This window comes from Columba livia, chromosome 7 (genome assembly GCF_036013475.1).
Source record: "Columba livia isolate bColLiv1 breed racing homer chromosome 7, bColLiv1.pat.W.v2, whole genome shotgun sequence".
NCBI classification, from domain to species: Eukaryota; Metazoa; Chordata; class Aves; order Columbiformes; family Columbidae; genus Columba; species Columba livia.
Window position 1 is genome coordinate 39,416,185 of NC_088608.1, and position 16,576 is coordinate 39,432,760.

Consider the following 16,576-nt stretch of genomic DNA (forward strand, 5'->3'; position numbering starts at 1 on the left):
ATTAAAAGGCAGTGTTTTTCTAAAAAAGTGCCATGTCACTAAGAGGTTTATTTGTCCTGAGAAGATTTTACTTCTCTCCACAAATTTGGAACCCATTCACTTGAGATTCCATAACCTAAATCCACTTTACAGCCATATCCTCAAACATTTCTGATGCTTTTACATGGCTTAATTTTGGAGTAACCGTATCATGCTATATGAAAAGTGTCCCAGACAACAATGATAGGAAATCAAGCTCCTTAACTCATTCTAGTTAAGCACTCAAGATTGCTCCCAGGCTTCAAAAGTCTCAGTCTACAAATTTATCACAAGAAACCCTCATTTCTTGTAGCTTGTTGCACAGCCACTAACCAAGTTCCCAGCAGAAAATACCTGAGTAGCAACTACACTTAAACAGAAAGGACTTAGCAAAAATACTTGTATTATATCTGACAAAGCAGCAAACTGGAAGCCAAAAATCAGTTTAGAAAACATCTCTTATTTTGGCCTAATTATTCCAAGTAACAGGATAGGAAGAAAAAGGAGGTGCAGAAAAAGTGCTAAAGCAGGTAAGATCAATTGTTGTGAACTGGATGAGGTTCATCACCACCACACTGGAGCGGTATGTGTTGGATCAATGAATTCCGATGGTTCTGCTGCAGGGTGCACTAACTTTGCTGGATATTGATATTTCAACAGAAAATGCCATTTGCATCATTGTATCCTTGCTAACACTGCATCCAGTTTGTCTGATCTGCTGTAATCCCTCTCTAATTTAGAAGACTACTCAACACAGGATTATTTACAACAAATTTTTTTGTTCATCAGTACATTGCATAACATTCCCTGCAATAGCTAAATGACAGCAACACAGCATAGATTCTACAAAACCATATTATTACATGTAATTCTAGGCAAATAAGATTTTTGAAAGGACTTCAGGGCATACAGGGCCTAGGTCTACAGATATTAATACAGGATTCGAAATTTTTAAACAGTAACTTGAAGGCGCCGTGCAGCAGAAAAATCAGCATTACTACATGAACTCTAGAAGAAGGATCAAAAATATCTACCAAAAGCATTAATTTAGTGCACTGGCTGACCATCTTACATCCCACAAAGTCAATAATCAAATGAGCATATGTGAAGTAGGTGTAACATGTGAACTCTTGCTTTAGGTAGCCAGAGGAAATTCTACATTTCTTACAAATCTGTTATATCAACTCTTCCTGGCCACTGACCCCAATTCCAAGATGTGAAACCACAATTATTATTAGTCAAGGCATTCTATTCACAGCAGGAAAAATAAAAATCTTCTTTCAATATACATACTTTTCATTTTGTTTATTTATGGTGATGCCCATTTCCCTCTCAAGTATCAATATGAAATGTCCAAGTATTGTTTCACATTTAACTTGCCTTACTATATATCTCCTTCACTCCTTTTCCTCTCATCTAAAAAAAAACAAGCCAAAAAAATCCTAAAGAGGTAAGTTACTTACAAGAAGGTTCATCGTAGGAAAAATATATACACAATATTTCAGCTCTGTTGACTGCACCGTTTTGTAGACTGGTCTGGAAAAGATGTAAAAAGAAAGATTGGGAGACAGGAACTGTAAATGCTCTTGACTGACATTCTTTGCTAATATATCTTGAGCCGGTCAGGTAATGTCACTGCTAGTATTTCTAAAATTATATTAATTTTATCCATCTCTGAATAATATTTTCATCTCATGCCTTCAAAACCATTCCAAAGAGGACTATGCTCTTTTTTGTTACTAAAGACAAAAGATTATGAGATAGGGACAGATAAATCCAATATTCTACAGCAATATGTGACACCATTCCCTAATTAAACCATTGAAACTAAGCACAGTCATTAACATGGAGTGAATCCAGATTCACACTGCTCATTTGTGCTTCCCTAAACACAGTCTCTTAGGATTATTTAAGTTCATGTGCTTCAACAATTCAATACAAAGTTCTTCTATGCTGAGATGTAAAATGCATTTGTTTAAGACACATGATTATACATAGATACATTTTTTTAATACGGAAATTGCTCCCCCTTTTCCAAAATTACCCAGTGTCTTTCAGTAACACACATGATGTGCAATGCTTACAGTGCTCTGGAGCGATTCCAGCACCTTCCCATGGTCATGGGCCAACTCTTCACAGCACACCTCTGCTGCCCAAGGACAGATGGACAAGAAACATGCTCCAGAATACTGGATTACTTATATCCAGTCTTCATACAAAGACAGTGTGTTGTAATCTCATCTTTAAAGATTTCCACAACCCAAGTTAATTCAGTTTTCTCATTGTGAGGAATGGTGACCTCCAGCCCCCGTGCGCTGCTGCCTCGGGTAGCACCTGCTGTTTGTCTGTGTGTGCCCACACAGGAGGTGCCTCCAATACCTGTAAGCATTAGAAAAACAGACTTGTCAGAACAAAAACCTCACTTTTCCTTCTACATGTTATTTCATATTTATTAACAAAATAAGATAGGTTTGGAAAAGCCAGAAACCAATCTGCTAATGACACGCAGAAACAACTTTACAACCTATAAAGTCATAACACTTTACAACTCGCAAGGCTGCAAAGAGGCATGTTTATTCAATGTCGGGCACAAAGGGGATCAAGCCACCGTTCATGCCCAACTTCTAACAATAAGAGGTGTGTTCAAATACAGTAAGGTGTTTCATAATAACCCCAGGAACACCTACACATATTCATGACCTTTCCCCGCTTCTTATTAAAATGAGTCCCAGGTAATAATTTCCACAGTCCTATCCTTGACCCCTCCCTGTTGCACCTGCATGGTGCCACCTGGTGGCCTTGAGGAGGGGTCTTTGGATGAAGGCTCCTTCAGCTTCGTCACAGTGAACATTTTACCTTTGGCTCATTATGCTTAATTGGCTGGCACCCAAACTGCCAAGTCGGTTGAAACCAGATTTGTGCCCCCCTTTCACTGAAAATCTTCATTATCTCATCTCCCCAAGGATACAGATGGGTGCTGTAAGACTTATCTTTGCATTCAATGAGGCCCTGTTTTTCTTACAATAATTGGTTACATAAAGCTCTAAACCAGGCATCCTTAAATTGTTTGTTAGTTTCCTCTATCATTGGCACCCAGCTGAATCAGGTAAGAGTTCTGGACTGACACTGCCTCCCCTTGTCCCATTAGTATTTAAGTTCAGTTTATCTTCATTTCTCAAAGTTCATCATCTCCAACTGACTTCATCACAAATATCCAATATGTACACTCTCAGTTTAACTTGGTTTGATGTCGCTTCAGTTCCTTTATTTCAGTGTGCTAAAAATAAAGGTCTTCTGCACAGACAGAGAAAGGCATTTATTGTAAACAGACAAGATGTATTTAATTCATCTGCTTTTGTCTACCTACATCAGCTTCATTATCCATATTATAAAGTAACACCTAAATAATAACTCATTTTCCAAAGACAGGCCTCTTGGTCTTCCTGTTGAGTGTTCTGCATCAAAGAGCTCAAAAACAAAAGAGCTCATTTCATAAATACTAAACTTCTTTCCACTACTTAAAAATAGAACACAAGATGTATCTACCCAAATTCCTTTCAGAGGGCAGTAATAATTGGTATATACTTTTCTGTGGTCAAGATCAACAATGAATTAATGTATCACTGTGATTTAGAACAAATCTTGAACACGGATTCCAAAACTTTAAAATATAATTAATGAGCACTTATCTCTCCAAGTCACCAATGTTTGTTGCTCAAGAAAGATCTTAATATTCAGTCTGCTGGACTCAGTGTCACACTGCAGAAAAAAACCCAACTATTTCTATGGCTTCGGCACAACAGCTCATTTAACAAAACTTTCCCAGCTGCAAACAAAATGAAAACATCTTGCTTGTAACACTCCTTGTAGCCAGAACTAACAAGAGTCTCTAGATTATAATCAAGCTTCTAAATGAGAGAATAAATGCTATATGAAAAGCGGGACAAGTCAATCAAATCTAAATTTTCTGCCATTCACTGCCAGCTATATCAGATTCATATTCGGTTAAATATATTACAAAATAATTAAAAACAATTGCAACTGTTTACAATACCAATCCAAACCAAAATGCTAGAAGACCAGATTTTAAAATGAGAAAAAAGTGTAAGTGGCTTTATATAGAGCCAAAAATAATATGCTGAAATTTTACTTTGTTCAGTGGTACAATTTGTGAATACTTGGAATCTCAGGTAACACCGTTCTTGGTTTACTTGCCACAACTTTACTGATGAAGGCCCAGGGCTCTCCTTGGCACCCAATCCTTCTCAGGTGTAGCTGATATGTCTTTATTCTGAGCAGGGATTTGACCAGAGTCCTTGCTGGATGTCCTCCAAGCACTCCCTGGCACTTAGCTCATAAGAGCCCTGTTTCCACCCTTGTTTCCACAAATGAAATCTGACCAAGCTCCACAACAACTAATAGAATTTTCTTTTCTTTAACATACTTGGAATTTTTGTTGATAGTGCTTTGCAAAGTATGAATGTCTTTATAGGAGTTTACTCACACTGAAGTCCAGCACCTCCCCTACCTTACAAAATGGAAGAAGGAATAATTATGACATGATTTTAGCAATCCACCAGAGAATGATGAATCACAACAGCATCTTTCAACAGTTGACCAGCAACTCAAAGCCTGAACGACCTACGTAGGCTTTTCAGGTTTTGAAACGTATCACGAGAATGCATTCGACAAAGTCTCTCCTGGTATTTTCACTTATGGATAAAGGAATCGTGCAAAGCTCCTAGTTTTCCTGGCAATTCCGCCATTTAAAAACAACAAGCAAAAAATGGGACAAAACCCCCAGCAATGCAAACCATCCAGCTGGTGATTCTGAGTTGGACCTACAGCTAACTGCTAGTGATGGAAACTCCTTATGGCAGATTGTTTAAGCACAGAAGAAAGCACAAATGCACATAATTAAGATCGGATGTTTGCTTTTCCCTCCAAACACAAATGCAGTATTTGTGTTTGAGCACTGGCAATAACAACTGTGAACTACACTATTAATGTCTGATTTAAAAATGCTTGTGGCAGGATCCTGTCTGGAGGAACAAAAATAAAAATGTATTCAGACAAAACAACAGTGAAAAGTGCATTAAGAAAATTAAAAGCAGTCATTGCAGAAGAAAATCATGTATTCTTCTCCCAGAAAGTTATTCATATATAACTTTTCTTAAAATGGATCCAAACACTGCCATTCTCAATAAAATCTAAGTTTCTGAGAGGATATATTTTTAAAGTATATGAAAATTCTTGTTTTATTTAAAGGCAGTAAGATAGCTTGGTACCATTTTTGCTCATTTTACTAAACAGGCAGAGGAGTCTAGCTGCATTAACGGATTCATTTATTAACTCGGGTTTAAGAACTTACTAAGACATCTCCAAAAATAGGTCACAGAATTGGGCCTTCTCCATTTCCATAAGGGCTACAATGGAAGTTGCTGGCAGTTCACACCAAACCAACACGAGGCATCCCTTTGCTGGACAGTCTCCTAAATGGCTCTCTGGCTCTAACCCAATATCTGGAGGTGCATCCTTTCACTGACCAGCCGTGGAGTTGAGCTGCCTATTACGAGGGGCTAAAGTAGAACAACATGATTTTGTTTCCTTGCTTGTTCCTCCCTGAGACATTCTGTAGCATTTGCTAACGCTATATAAAACCAGCCCTACTGAATGTCAATGGTTCTCAACATTGAGACAACCTTTTGGGTCTATATGAATCTGCACAGAAGCATGTGCTTAAATACTTTGAATAATTAATTATTTCAGTTCTTTGAGATACCTGTTTTTACAGTATTTAGAGTACATGTGCTGAAGTCTCCCAAGCTATGCACTGACTGCAACAGGATGATTTGCATTAAGAGGAATGAAGAATTGCCTTTAGAGGCTTGATGCTGCAAATGCACAAATGTTGCCTGCTGCATACTTGCCATTGTCAGTAACTATGGCAAAATATTACTGAAGAATCTCTATCCATTGGAAATCCCACAGCTGAGTCTGTCCCTTACTTCATATCACCTTATTCCACTCAAATAACACCTTTTTATACCAGCATCCCATAAACAAATGAACCAGAGTCCTGAGCTTTTGCAGTGCTTCACCTACACAAATTTTGTCTCTGATAAAGATCTAATTTCAAGTTGAGCACCTATTTTCTCCCTACTTGTGTAATGTACCACACAAGCAGTGTACCAACAGAATTCTGGAAAGAAAAACTAGAGCAGAGGACATGGTATACATTCCAGAAACCCATGATGCAAAGATACTGTCTGAGGCCAAATTCTGACCTCATTTTTGTGCATGCAGCAAAGTTCATAAGAGGCATGGTGGAAGTTAGTCTCATGTTGAATACATTGTAGTACCCACCCACAAAGTCAGAATATTCTAAGGAAAAGAGAGAAGGGAAATTGAGATATGAGCATGCACAAGCCAAAAATTTCCCGATTTCACTGCCAGACAAACCTCCAACTTCAGAGGCAGTTGAGCTGAGCTTGGGTCCATTTTTTTTAAAGTGAGAAAATCCTCTCCTACTCCTTTCCCTGGGCCATTGTGCATTCTTTTAAATCCCAGGCAGGATTTCCCAATTTATATTGATTTATACCAGACAGCATACAGCTTCCTTATGCCACAAGTTTCTCATATACTTTGTCTGACAAAACACAAAGCACAGGAACTTTGTCATTTAACTACATGTTCCATGACCAGCAGAACTACTTAAACTTGTTTTATGGACTCGTGCCCTTTGTCTTCAACTTTTCTATCGAAGTAATTCCTGCCCTTCCCATCCATCACGCCTTCTGTGAACTGGACAAGGACAGAGACAGTACATGCTGACTCCGGTATGCAGAGCCAACACATACTGAATTTTCAGCCTACTGCTTTCAATCACACTGTACAAAGGTGAAATTCTCCCCAATTTTCTTTCAGTAGAGGCATTAGTTTGAGTCATCCTCAGCTAATCATTCAGCAGTTTCCCCAGTATTCCCAGATGATTTGCTCTACAACTCCTACTCTTCAGGTGAAGTGGGCAATAAGGCCATTGGGAAGGACTGACAGGTAGACAGACTGCAGGATTAAACAAAACCAGTTTCCACAGGAAAAACAGCACAAGAGACAAAGATGTTTCAAACAGTAGCAGTGGCTCTTAGTTCTTTATACGCCCTATTTTTTTCAGCAATGAAAAAAACAGAAATAAGATCACATATCCTGTTATTTTAGTGGCTTCTCCACACAGCTGACAGAAAAAGAACAAGGATTTATTTTTCATGCTGAAAAGCTTTTATTCTCACTTTCATGCAACTCAGTAAATTGCCAAGAGAGTAATTTATTCTCCCCTATGCTCTCCTGAATATCCATACACACACAAAAGATGGATGCTGGCAGGCAGAGCTGTCAGTAGGAATTTCAGCAGAAGTAAATTGTTTAGTACTTATAATGGAGCATAATAGCTGTAATTTCATTTGAACTGTTGCCACTAATAAGCTAATAAAACTACGAGTCACGACCCAGCCATTCATCACCATGTAGCCGCTGGGAATTTCTCTGTGCGCAGTTCAGCACGGAGACAGGTAACTCGGTCCTTTAAAGTGTTCTGTACCTGGAAGAATGAGGAGCCAGGCCTGGCAAATTCTGCCTGCACTGAAAGACACAGCTGCACATCAACTGCAAAGGAGTTCTCCATCAGTATTTAACAGGTGTTTGCACAGCTATCCCAATCCCCTGCCAAAATGCAAACTAGCAATTTGAATGCATATGCAGCTCAAAATAAAAGTTTAAAAGGAAATTTCAACATGAAATATAATACACAGGCATGCAAATATGTACATATGCACATTGCAGATTAGTTGGGCAGGAAGTATGTTTTTTCTGAAGTACCATGAAATATTACAGTTGCTACATATGGACAGATAGAAATTCATATATATTAGATATTACTGTCACATCACCAGACAGCAGTTCTTCACCTAGAATTTTGGTGAAGCATCTATCAAAATGCTTTAATTTAAATGGTATGATTAAAACAAGCTACAGCATATTTTCTTGGTCTGAGAAAACACATGCAATCAGAATTATATTCTGTGCTGTTTGCCTGTGTTCTGAATGAAAGAACATATGCAAATGTAGCTGATTCCAGAAAAAGTGCTTTGATTGTAGCACAGATTACTCTTGCAGCAGTACTCTTTCTACTTATAAGCTGTGGATACAGTCGCCTCTGATAGATGAAACTAATTAACCACTGTGGCAGGCAGCCACAGAGGTCTGTATGGGAGCTCAGAGACACTGAAGTGGTGAATAAGCCATTAGCTCTCTCCAGAGGAATTAATTTTGATACGAGCAGCTTTCATCACTGCTAATCAACTGCGATACACGTGCTTTCTGCCAAATTCTCTGAAATAAACGGGTAGACTTGTGCAGAGTAATGAAAAAAACACTTTGCGCTCTACCTCCCTGTCCAACCTGTAGTAGGCAGTGAACTGCCCAGTGCAGGCACACAGGACATGGTATTTGGGAAGAATATGAAAGTCTATGTACCATTTTATAGATTAGATTTAATTGTATTTTAACAGTTGAATCACAAACACACTATATAAGGATTTCTGGGCAGAAGTACCTTTGGTTACCATAAACATCACTAGAATATAAATAAGGTCAGTAAAACCTTTTGGACAGGCTAATCTCTCATCTGGAGAAACCAGAGGAAGGCAACAAGAGGACAAGAGCACAGATTTTTATTTTTTCAAGATACAGATAGTAATTATTCACATTTCTCCAAAATAACTACTAAAATGGAAGCTTTCATTCTCCTAGCCACTTCTCTCAGCTGGATCCTGACAACTTTATCAGATAACATTAATGCTAACAGAGCTCTGTTTGTGTGAGCAAGCCTTAGCAATCAAGGTCCAAGTAACTACATTTTCAGAGTATGGGCATTATATTGTTTCTATACTTTTCACAGAACCACAGAATGGCTTTTGTGGGCAATTTTTTTTAGTATCTGCTTCATATGAAAAAAGCAGACCACTTGTGTTTTTTCTTAAACTTATACATTTAGCAGCTCCTACCTAGTATTTCCTTAGCACAGTACCTAATGGGGAACAGAAGTGACTAGGTTTCATTAGCCCTTCTAATTAAAAGTTTTAGTGTCAGCATAGACCAAACCACTCAAAATTGGCTTAAGAAAAAAACTGAAATAAACAGCTGTATGGAAGGAGTTGCAGATATTTTTTTCCTTAATAATTTTGCTTCATTAGCAGAAGCATTGTGGAAGCTTCCACTGAGATTTCAGCCTTAGGGCACACTCACAGAGAAAAATCTAGAAAGCACAGGTGTAGAATACCCCAAAAACTCAAACCAGAAGGAGGATTTGCCTGGGGAGATTCCAAAGTGAACACCTGACTATTTCTAGCTGGCCCCTGCACAGTAAGTTGCACTCCAGGCAAGTGCAGGTGCCTCACAAGACTTTTAGGAACCTTAACTCTTTTTCGTAAATTAATCTTCCTTCCATACAGATCCCACTAACTGCAGCACAGCCCCACCTTCCTGCCTGTACAGAAGCAAGGGTGAAACAGGGCCCCACACCTGCAAACATTTATTTGATGTATTTTATTGTCTGAGTTTACTACTACTCCTCCAGACAGCTAAGTATCTTTCTGATTATGTGACAGACAGTTTAGGATCTTCATAATTTGATTGCTGATACATACAGGTGGCAGGCTAAATACCTCAATTAAATCTTTTCAGAAAAATCAAACTACTGGTTTATGTGCATCAGCTCAGGAGCTAATTCATGCAACCATTCTTACTTTTTTTTCCAAACACAGCCTGAAATTTCATGAAGAAGCGTTTTAAGTTCTTACACCTGACTTATTCTGCCGCTCTTCAAAGTAAGTATTTGGAGTTTGTTATCCTGATGGCTGCGTGAACAGATTAAACATTGACACTTCCTAGATGATGTATGCCACAGGAAAATGGTAAATATGCAATAAGAGATTAACATACATCTTGCAGCCTCAGCCACTCCATCCTTCTAAAACTGCTCAGAGCTTTAAACTCCTGGCAGCACAGGCAGGAATTGTCAGAGGAATTCCACTTCCAAAGACACACTTTGGAACTGAACACTAACTCTACTGTAATGGTATTAGAAATACCACCTATATGGACCAGCTGCTCAACGAAAGAAAGCATTGTTGAAATGCACCTCTAACAGCAGGCTCCCAAAACACGAAAGCAATTATCATCAGATGGCTGTTCTGATGCAGATTTTTCAAACCACACTGCACAGCACCATCTGCTGGTGAGAAAATAGTTGGATTTTTTTTGTTGTTCTTTCAGGCTTTCTGAAAAAAGCTCTAACCATATCAAAGATAATTTTCATACAAGAAATAGTAATGTCGAGTTTCAAAATAAGCAATTTAAAATAAAAATCTATAAAACACAGAATTCACTTTTTTTTTTATTAATCCCTGTTACCCCTAGAAACACACAAACTGAAAAAATACCCTTTAAAAGGTCTTACCCTCTTCATCAAGGGGACCAGGCATCAACCTTGTTCTGATTTCTGCAAATAAAGAAAAATATATATTACTCCCACAATAAACAATTACATCCCAGAGCATACATCACAACGCAATGTTCTTCTGAGCTTGCACGTGGACCACAATCACAAGGTCTGCCTTCTGGAGGAGCTTTAGAACATGGGAAGTAAGAACAGTTGAGCTTGCTCTGGGACAAGCCCAAAGACAAACCCGTGAAAAGCACAAGTGTGCCGAGCAGACCGTGAACACACCATTGCTTAAAATGGGTCTTCCATGAGTAGGCTGCACAAAAAGATGTAGGCCTGACTTCATACTTGGGAAATAAGCTACTTTAAAGCACTCTACTTGTTACTAGTTTGCCACACTGACAAATAACCTTAATAACTCCACAGTTCCCTTCTATTTGTTGAATTTTCCCTCAAGTTAAGGAGCCAATAGTTTGCTGCAAGTTCCTCCATTATGCAATCAATTAACTCTGCTTTCTTGCACAACTGACCCAATTAGTAAGAGCCAGACTTGGTATCTGGAGCTTTCCCAGGTTTATCTACAAGCACTTCTAACTAGACTGTGAGAACAAAAGAAAAAAAGGAACAAACACATGAAATAAGAAAATTCTAGAAAAAACAAGTAGGAATACTTAGGAATAAAGGAAAGGCTGTTTCCTTGCTTTATTTGCCATGTAAAACGCTGAGTTTCTCACAGTTATAGATACAAAGGCTTCTACTGCATGTGATTCACTAGTACAGCCAAAGCAAGCATATTTAAGCTCCTCATTTTTTCTTACTTTAAACACAACACCCTTCAGAAATCAACACATCCACATACCTCTTTGTTTTGAAACTAACTGCTCCGTGTGGAGTATGGGACACCCCATAGTGCTGTGACTTCTCTAGCAGCACTCTGGGGTTTTACCACACTGCTGGGTGCCCTTCTGGGCCACACGGCCCAGAGCAGGGACACCCACGTCCCCTCAGGATTCCCACGTCCCCTCAGGATTCACCAGCCCAGTGCCATTCGGGACACCAGCCGGGCCTCAACCTCGCCCCAGCGAGGGCAGGATGCGGTGCCGGAGCCCAAGCCGCGCTGAGGGAAGCACCCGAGGACCCACATACACCTGGGGACACGACGAGGAACGACGCTCCCGGCTTCCCGCCTTTTAAAGGCTCCGGTGACGTCACCGCGCAGGTGCGACGCCCCCTGCCGGGCGTGTCGAGGGGGAGGCCGGAGGGGCGGGGCGGGGGCGGTGCGCAGGCGCAGTGCGCGGCCGGGCCGCGGCTGCCGGGGCCGGCGCTTCCATGAGCCGGCGTTGCCCGCCGATCGCTGCCTCGCTGCTGCGGGGGCTCGCCGGCCTTGCCGCGCTCCGCCTGGGCGGGAGCATGAGCCTGTGCGAGGCGCCGTCTGCCTGCGCCGCGGGGCCTGCGAGCGGCGGCGCGGGATTCTCCTCAGCACGGCTGAGCCCGCCCTGGCTGCGGCTGCCTGAGGTGGCGGGCGCGGAGCCGCAGCGGCTCAACGAGCTGCTGCTGCTGCTGCCGCCGGCCCAGCGCGGCCCAGCCCCGCCGCAGCATCACGTCGTGTACTTCCCGGGGGACGTGCAGGTACGGCGGGCGGCGCGGGGCCGGCGGCAGGGCCGGGGGAGCGGCCCGGGGAGGCGGCAGTGCCGGGCTGCGGGTCCGGGCCGCTGTGCCCTGGGAGAGCGTCTCCTGCCCCTGTCCGGCGGGTGAACGCAGCGAACGGGCCGTTCCTGAAACCCGCAGTGGAGCAGCAGGGGGGGGCGCGGCTTGTGCCACAGCGCTGCCTGGGGGGACGTGTCTGGAGGAGACGGCAACGACTGACATCGTGTCAGAGGCTCTGAGGGGAGACGAGGCGCGGGAAGGGAACGGAGCTGGTGAGGGGCTGGAGTACAAGTGTGATGGGAGGCGGCTGAGGGACCTGGGGGTTCAGCTGGAGAACAGGAGCTGAGGGGAGACCTTCTGATCTCTGAACTGCCTGAAAGGAGCTTGGAGCCAGGGGGGGTCGGGCTCTGCTCCCCAGGAACAAGTGCCAGGAGCAGAGGAAACGGCCTCAAGTTGCGCCAGGGGAGGTTGAGGTTGGATGTGGGGAACAATTTCTTCCTCAAAGGGCTGTGGGGCATTGGAACAGGCTGCCCAGGGCAGTGCTGGAGTCACCATCCCTGGAGGGTTGGACAGACGGACATGAGGTTCTCAGGGACATGGGGCAGTGCCAGGGGTGGACTCAATGGTTTGAGGGTCTCTTCCAACCAAAATGATTCTAAACCTGCGGTGTTGAGTATTCCCCTGCAGGCTCAGCAACGCATCCCTGTGCAGTAGTACAAACACCCCGGACACCGTCCCGTGGGCCTGGCACGGGCGCTGAGGCTTTCCCAGCATGTCCTGGAGGAGACACATTCAGTCTCTGAGCAGACAAGAAATTGAAAAGAGAGAATGTGAAGTGCTATCCGTAAGCGTATGGCCAACCTCTGTGACATACCACCGAATCTCAGAATGTGAGGGGTTGGAAGGGACCTGGAAAGCTCATCCAGTGCAATCCCCCCATGGAGCAGGAACACCCAGATGAGGTTACACAGGAAGGTGTCCAGGCGGGTTGGAATGTCTGCACAGAAGGAGACTCCACAACCCCCCTGGGCAGCCTGGGCCAGGCTCTGCCACCCTCACCAGGAACAAGTTTCTTCTCAAATTTAAGTGGAACCTCCTGTGTTCCAGTTTGTACCCATGATACCCTATGTAGTCAGGTTTTCTCAAAAGCCATCACTTCCCAAAAGCAGGGGCAGCACCTTCTTGTTCTGCGAAAAGGTGTGGAACTTTGTGGATTTTCATTTTAAGGATTGGGATGGCCTAAGAAACCTTTTTGATTACTGTTCCTGGGTATGGCTTTATTACTCCTTAATAAAATAAGCTAATTACTGTTCTCTGCCATTATGAATTTGGAGGTGAGGATCATTCATGACTTGGGGGTTAATCTGTGCCCCATATGGATGTGAACAAGGGGAATAAAGACTCCATACAGCTGAATGAGAGGGAAATTTTTTTCTGTATGAAAAAGAGAGGACTTATTACAAAATTTTAAGTCTGTTTTTTGTGTCTAATAAGACAATCAGTATTTCTGCTGATGGAGATAATACATTAAAATGATGTATTCTGTGACATACTAAGTTGAATAATATTTTAATTTTCTCTTGGAGTGAAGTCAACAAAAATTATGAATACTTCGATGCGCTAAAAATGTGTGGTAAAAATATTCAAGTAGAATAAGTAAATCCAAATATGGCAGTTTCTTTACTGTGTTTCTTGTTCTGGAGTCATAGCAAGTGAGCGCCTCTTTAATGCATGTTTCTCTGTTAGTTACGGTCCTTTCTTATGAATACAGGTACACTAGATAGACCTGAAGTATTTTTACAATGTAGTAATTAATCTCTTACATATACATATATTTTTTATTTTTCAGAACTATCACGACGTCATGTCTTGTCACCCAGAAAACTTCCAGTGGAAGCAGTGGAGTTTTGAAAACGTTGCTACCATACTCGCTCGCCGGTTCCCTAATAGCTTTATTTGGGTTGTAAAGTGTTCCCGAATGCACCTGCACAAGTTCAGCTGTTACGACAACTTTGTGATGAGCAACATGTTTGGAGCACCAGAGCACAGCCCTGACTTTGGAGCTTTCAGGCATCTCCACGCGCTGCTAGTTAATGCATTCAGACTCTCTCAGAATATTCTGCTGCCCCAGAAAAGTGTGCATGGTGTCAGCAAGGATGCGAAAATAGCTGCTTGTAAATCACAGCTGCAGTCTGCTCCTGCAACAAATGGCTGCTCAGCCACAGAAGGAGCGAGAGGTTGTGAATGCTCTAATAATTCTGCTGTGAACTTCATTATACCGTCTGCTGTAGGTGCCGCGTCATTTACTTTGATTGGCTTCAGTAAAGGTTGTGTGGTTTTGAACCAGCTGCTTTACGAGCTGAAGGAAGCTAAAAAAGACAAGAATACTGATGGCTTCTTGAAAAACATAAAAGCAATTTACTGGCTGGACGGCGGCCACTCGGGAGGAAGCAACACTTGGGTGACGTACCCTGATGTGCTGAAAGAACTTGCGCAGACAGGAATTGAAATTCATGCCCACGTGACCCCGTACCAAGTGTTTGACACAATGAGGTCGTGGATTGGGAGAGAGCACCAGAAATTTGTACAGACACTTGAACAATTTGGTGTGGAAATAAACGATCAACTCCATTTTGCCGATGATGTCCCCTCCTTAGATAACCATTTCAGAGTTCATGAAGTATTTTGAGACTGTATATATCTGAGTAGTATGTTCATTGTAAAAGCACTTTTGGCTCTGTCAGTGTTGTCAGCTAGTTTACAAGTTGGAGCGGATGCTTTCTGCAGAGCATACTCATCCAATCCTACGTTGCTGATAGATGCTATAAGTACATTTCAGTAGCTTACAAAGGAGGATCGGGACCCCACACCTACAACAGGTGTTGTCATTTGATTCCTGGAAAAAAAAGTGTTATGAAGAATTCTCCTATACAGGGTTTTGTGTTTTGGTTTGTTTTTTTTTTTTTTTTTTTTTTTTAATGTGGATGTTTATTCTCAAAACTGTTGGCAAAAGTTTTAGCCCTGGTTGTCTAACATCGTATACTGCCTTTGATGGGAGTTTAAGGTACTTGACACTTTCAAATGTCTGGACACTTCAATTTAGTAGCTTCCAGGGCTAAAAATATTGTTTCTTGTCAATAACAGATGTAACATTAGTTTTTCAGCTTAAGGAAAGTGGTGATTGTTAGAACAGTCTTAGTTATATATTTTGGTGAAAATTATTTTATTTAGTTAATTAAATCTTCCAGTTTCATAACATTTCTCCTATTGAAACAAAGTCACAAATATTTACCTTTGGAATAATAGTGCCAATTTTTCTTCCTTACGTGCACCTTTCCTGTCGCTGTGAAGTGTCGTCAGTTCATTGTGTGACGTTGCTGGTGAGTAGCCATTTCACCTGAGGCTTGGACATTTTGCGATAGCTGTGTTCAGTGACCAAGAATGTTGATGAGGATGGAGCTTATTGCTGTTTTGCACACCTTGCTATTACTCTGACTTCCATAAGGACCAGCAGTAATATGTGTATTTTCGAGTAAAGAGGTGTCTTCATCCCTGCCTTGGACTGGGGAGGGTTTTCTTGACAATCGCTGTGCTGATGTTGATCTAAACCGAGCCGTAAGTACATAATATATTACAAGTTGCGTACAAATTTTTAGACTGTCTTGACTGTAGCTGTTTCAAAATGCTTGTGCTTTTAGAACTATTATCGCCTTTAAATGTATTGCAGTAGCTGCTTCTAGAGCCACCCAAAACCCTATTTTCAGAGCCTAATTTTTCATACAGAAGGAGAACCCCTCCATCTAAATATAAAGCCAGACAAATCGGATACAATAGTTGAGGCCCCAAACCTGAATGTTCTTCAGAAAGAAGAATTCCTGAAAGATGGACAAATGAGGGTATTGGCAGATCTTTTCCACTGTTTTAAGTAACTTTTTCCATTTAACTATAAATACATCTTAGAGTCACTCCTAAAGACAACTGCAGCTATTAACAATGAACAAGTAGCTTAAGATTATTTTGGATTTCCTGGAAGTATAGGAATACAAAAGCCAGTTAGCAAAACACTGCAAAGATTAAACAAATGTGGCTCAGTTCTGAAAAAAAGCATTTTATTGCACTTTGTTTCTACGTTCGGTGGCTTAGCAACATCCTTCTCCTGCTTCTTCCTTCCTGTGACTCTCACACTGTGGAAGCAAAGTCTGGAAACTTCTTTGATTGGCATCATTAAAGCTTCCAGGGTTTACTGGAGACAGGCTTTTCACAAGTCCTGCAGAGGTTGTGATCACCAAAGCATAAGAAGAGTGTGGTGAACTCTAAGAACATTGTCTTAAGGCAGAAGGGTTGTGCCTACAGTGTGCACCCGACAATGTGAGCTCTGTCGCTGATAGTGAGACTAACAGCCCTTGCTGA

At 41.7% G+C, this 16,576-nt stretch overlaps 2 protein-coding genes across 2 annotated transcripts in view; one reads left to right on the forward strand and one right to left on the reverse strand.

Moving 5' to 3' along the window:
* The window catches only part of SATB2 (SATB homeobox 2), a 168,417-nt gene extending 166,148 nt beyond the window's left edge, over window positions 1-2,269 (reverse strand). The window contains exons 1-2 of the mRNA XM_065069483.1: window positions 2,103-2,269; window positions 1,482-1,554 (exon numbers count right to left, since the gene is read on the reverse strand). Coding sequence (XP_064925555.1) covers window positions 1,482-1,554; window positions 2,103-2,140 — 111 coding nt within the window. The 5' untranslated portion in view covers window positions 2,141-2,269. The remainder of the gene's footprint in view (window positions 1-1,481; window positions 1,555-2,102) is intronic.
* Window positions 2,270-11,789: 9,520 nt separating this feature from the next.
* C7H2orf69 (chromosome 7 C2orf69 homolog) lies at window positions 11,790-15,427 on the forward strand. Its single transcript, XM_065069487.1, has 2 exons — window positions 11,790-12,148; window positions 14,016-15,427. Exons 1-2 carry the CDS (start codon window positions 11,849-11,851, stop codon window positions 14,853-14,855), a joined length of 1,140 nt encoding a protein of 379 aa, XP_064925559.1. The 5' UTR covers window positions 11,790-11,848; the 3' UTR covers window positions 14,856-15,427.
* The last annotated feature ends 1,149 nt before the right edge of the window (window positions 15,428-16,576 follow it).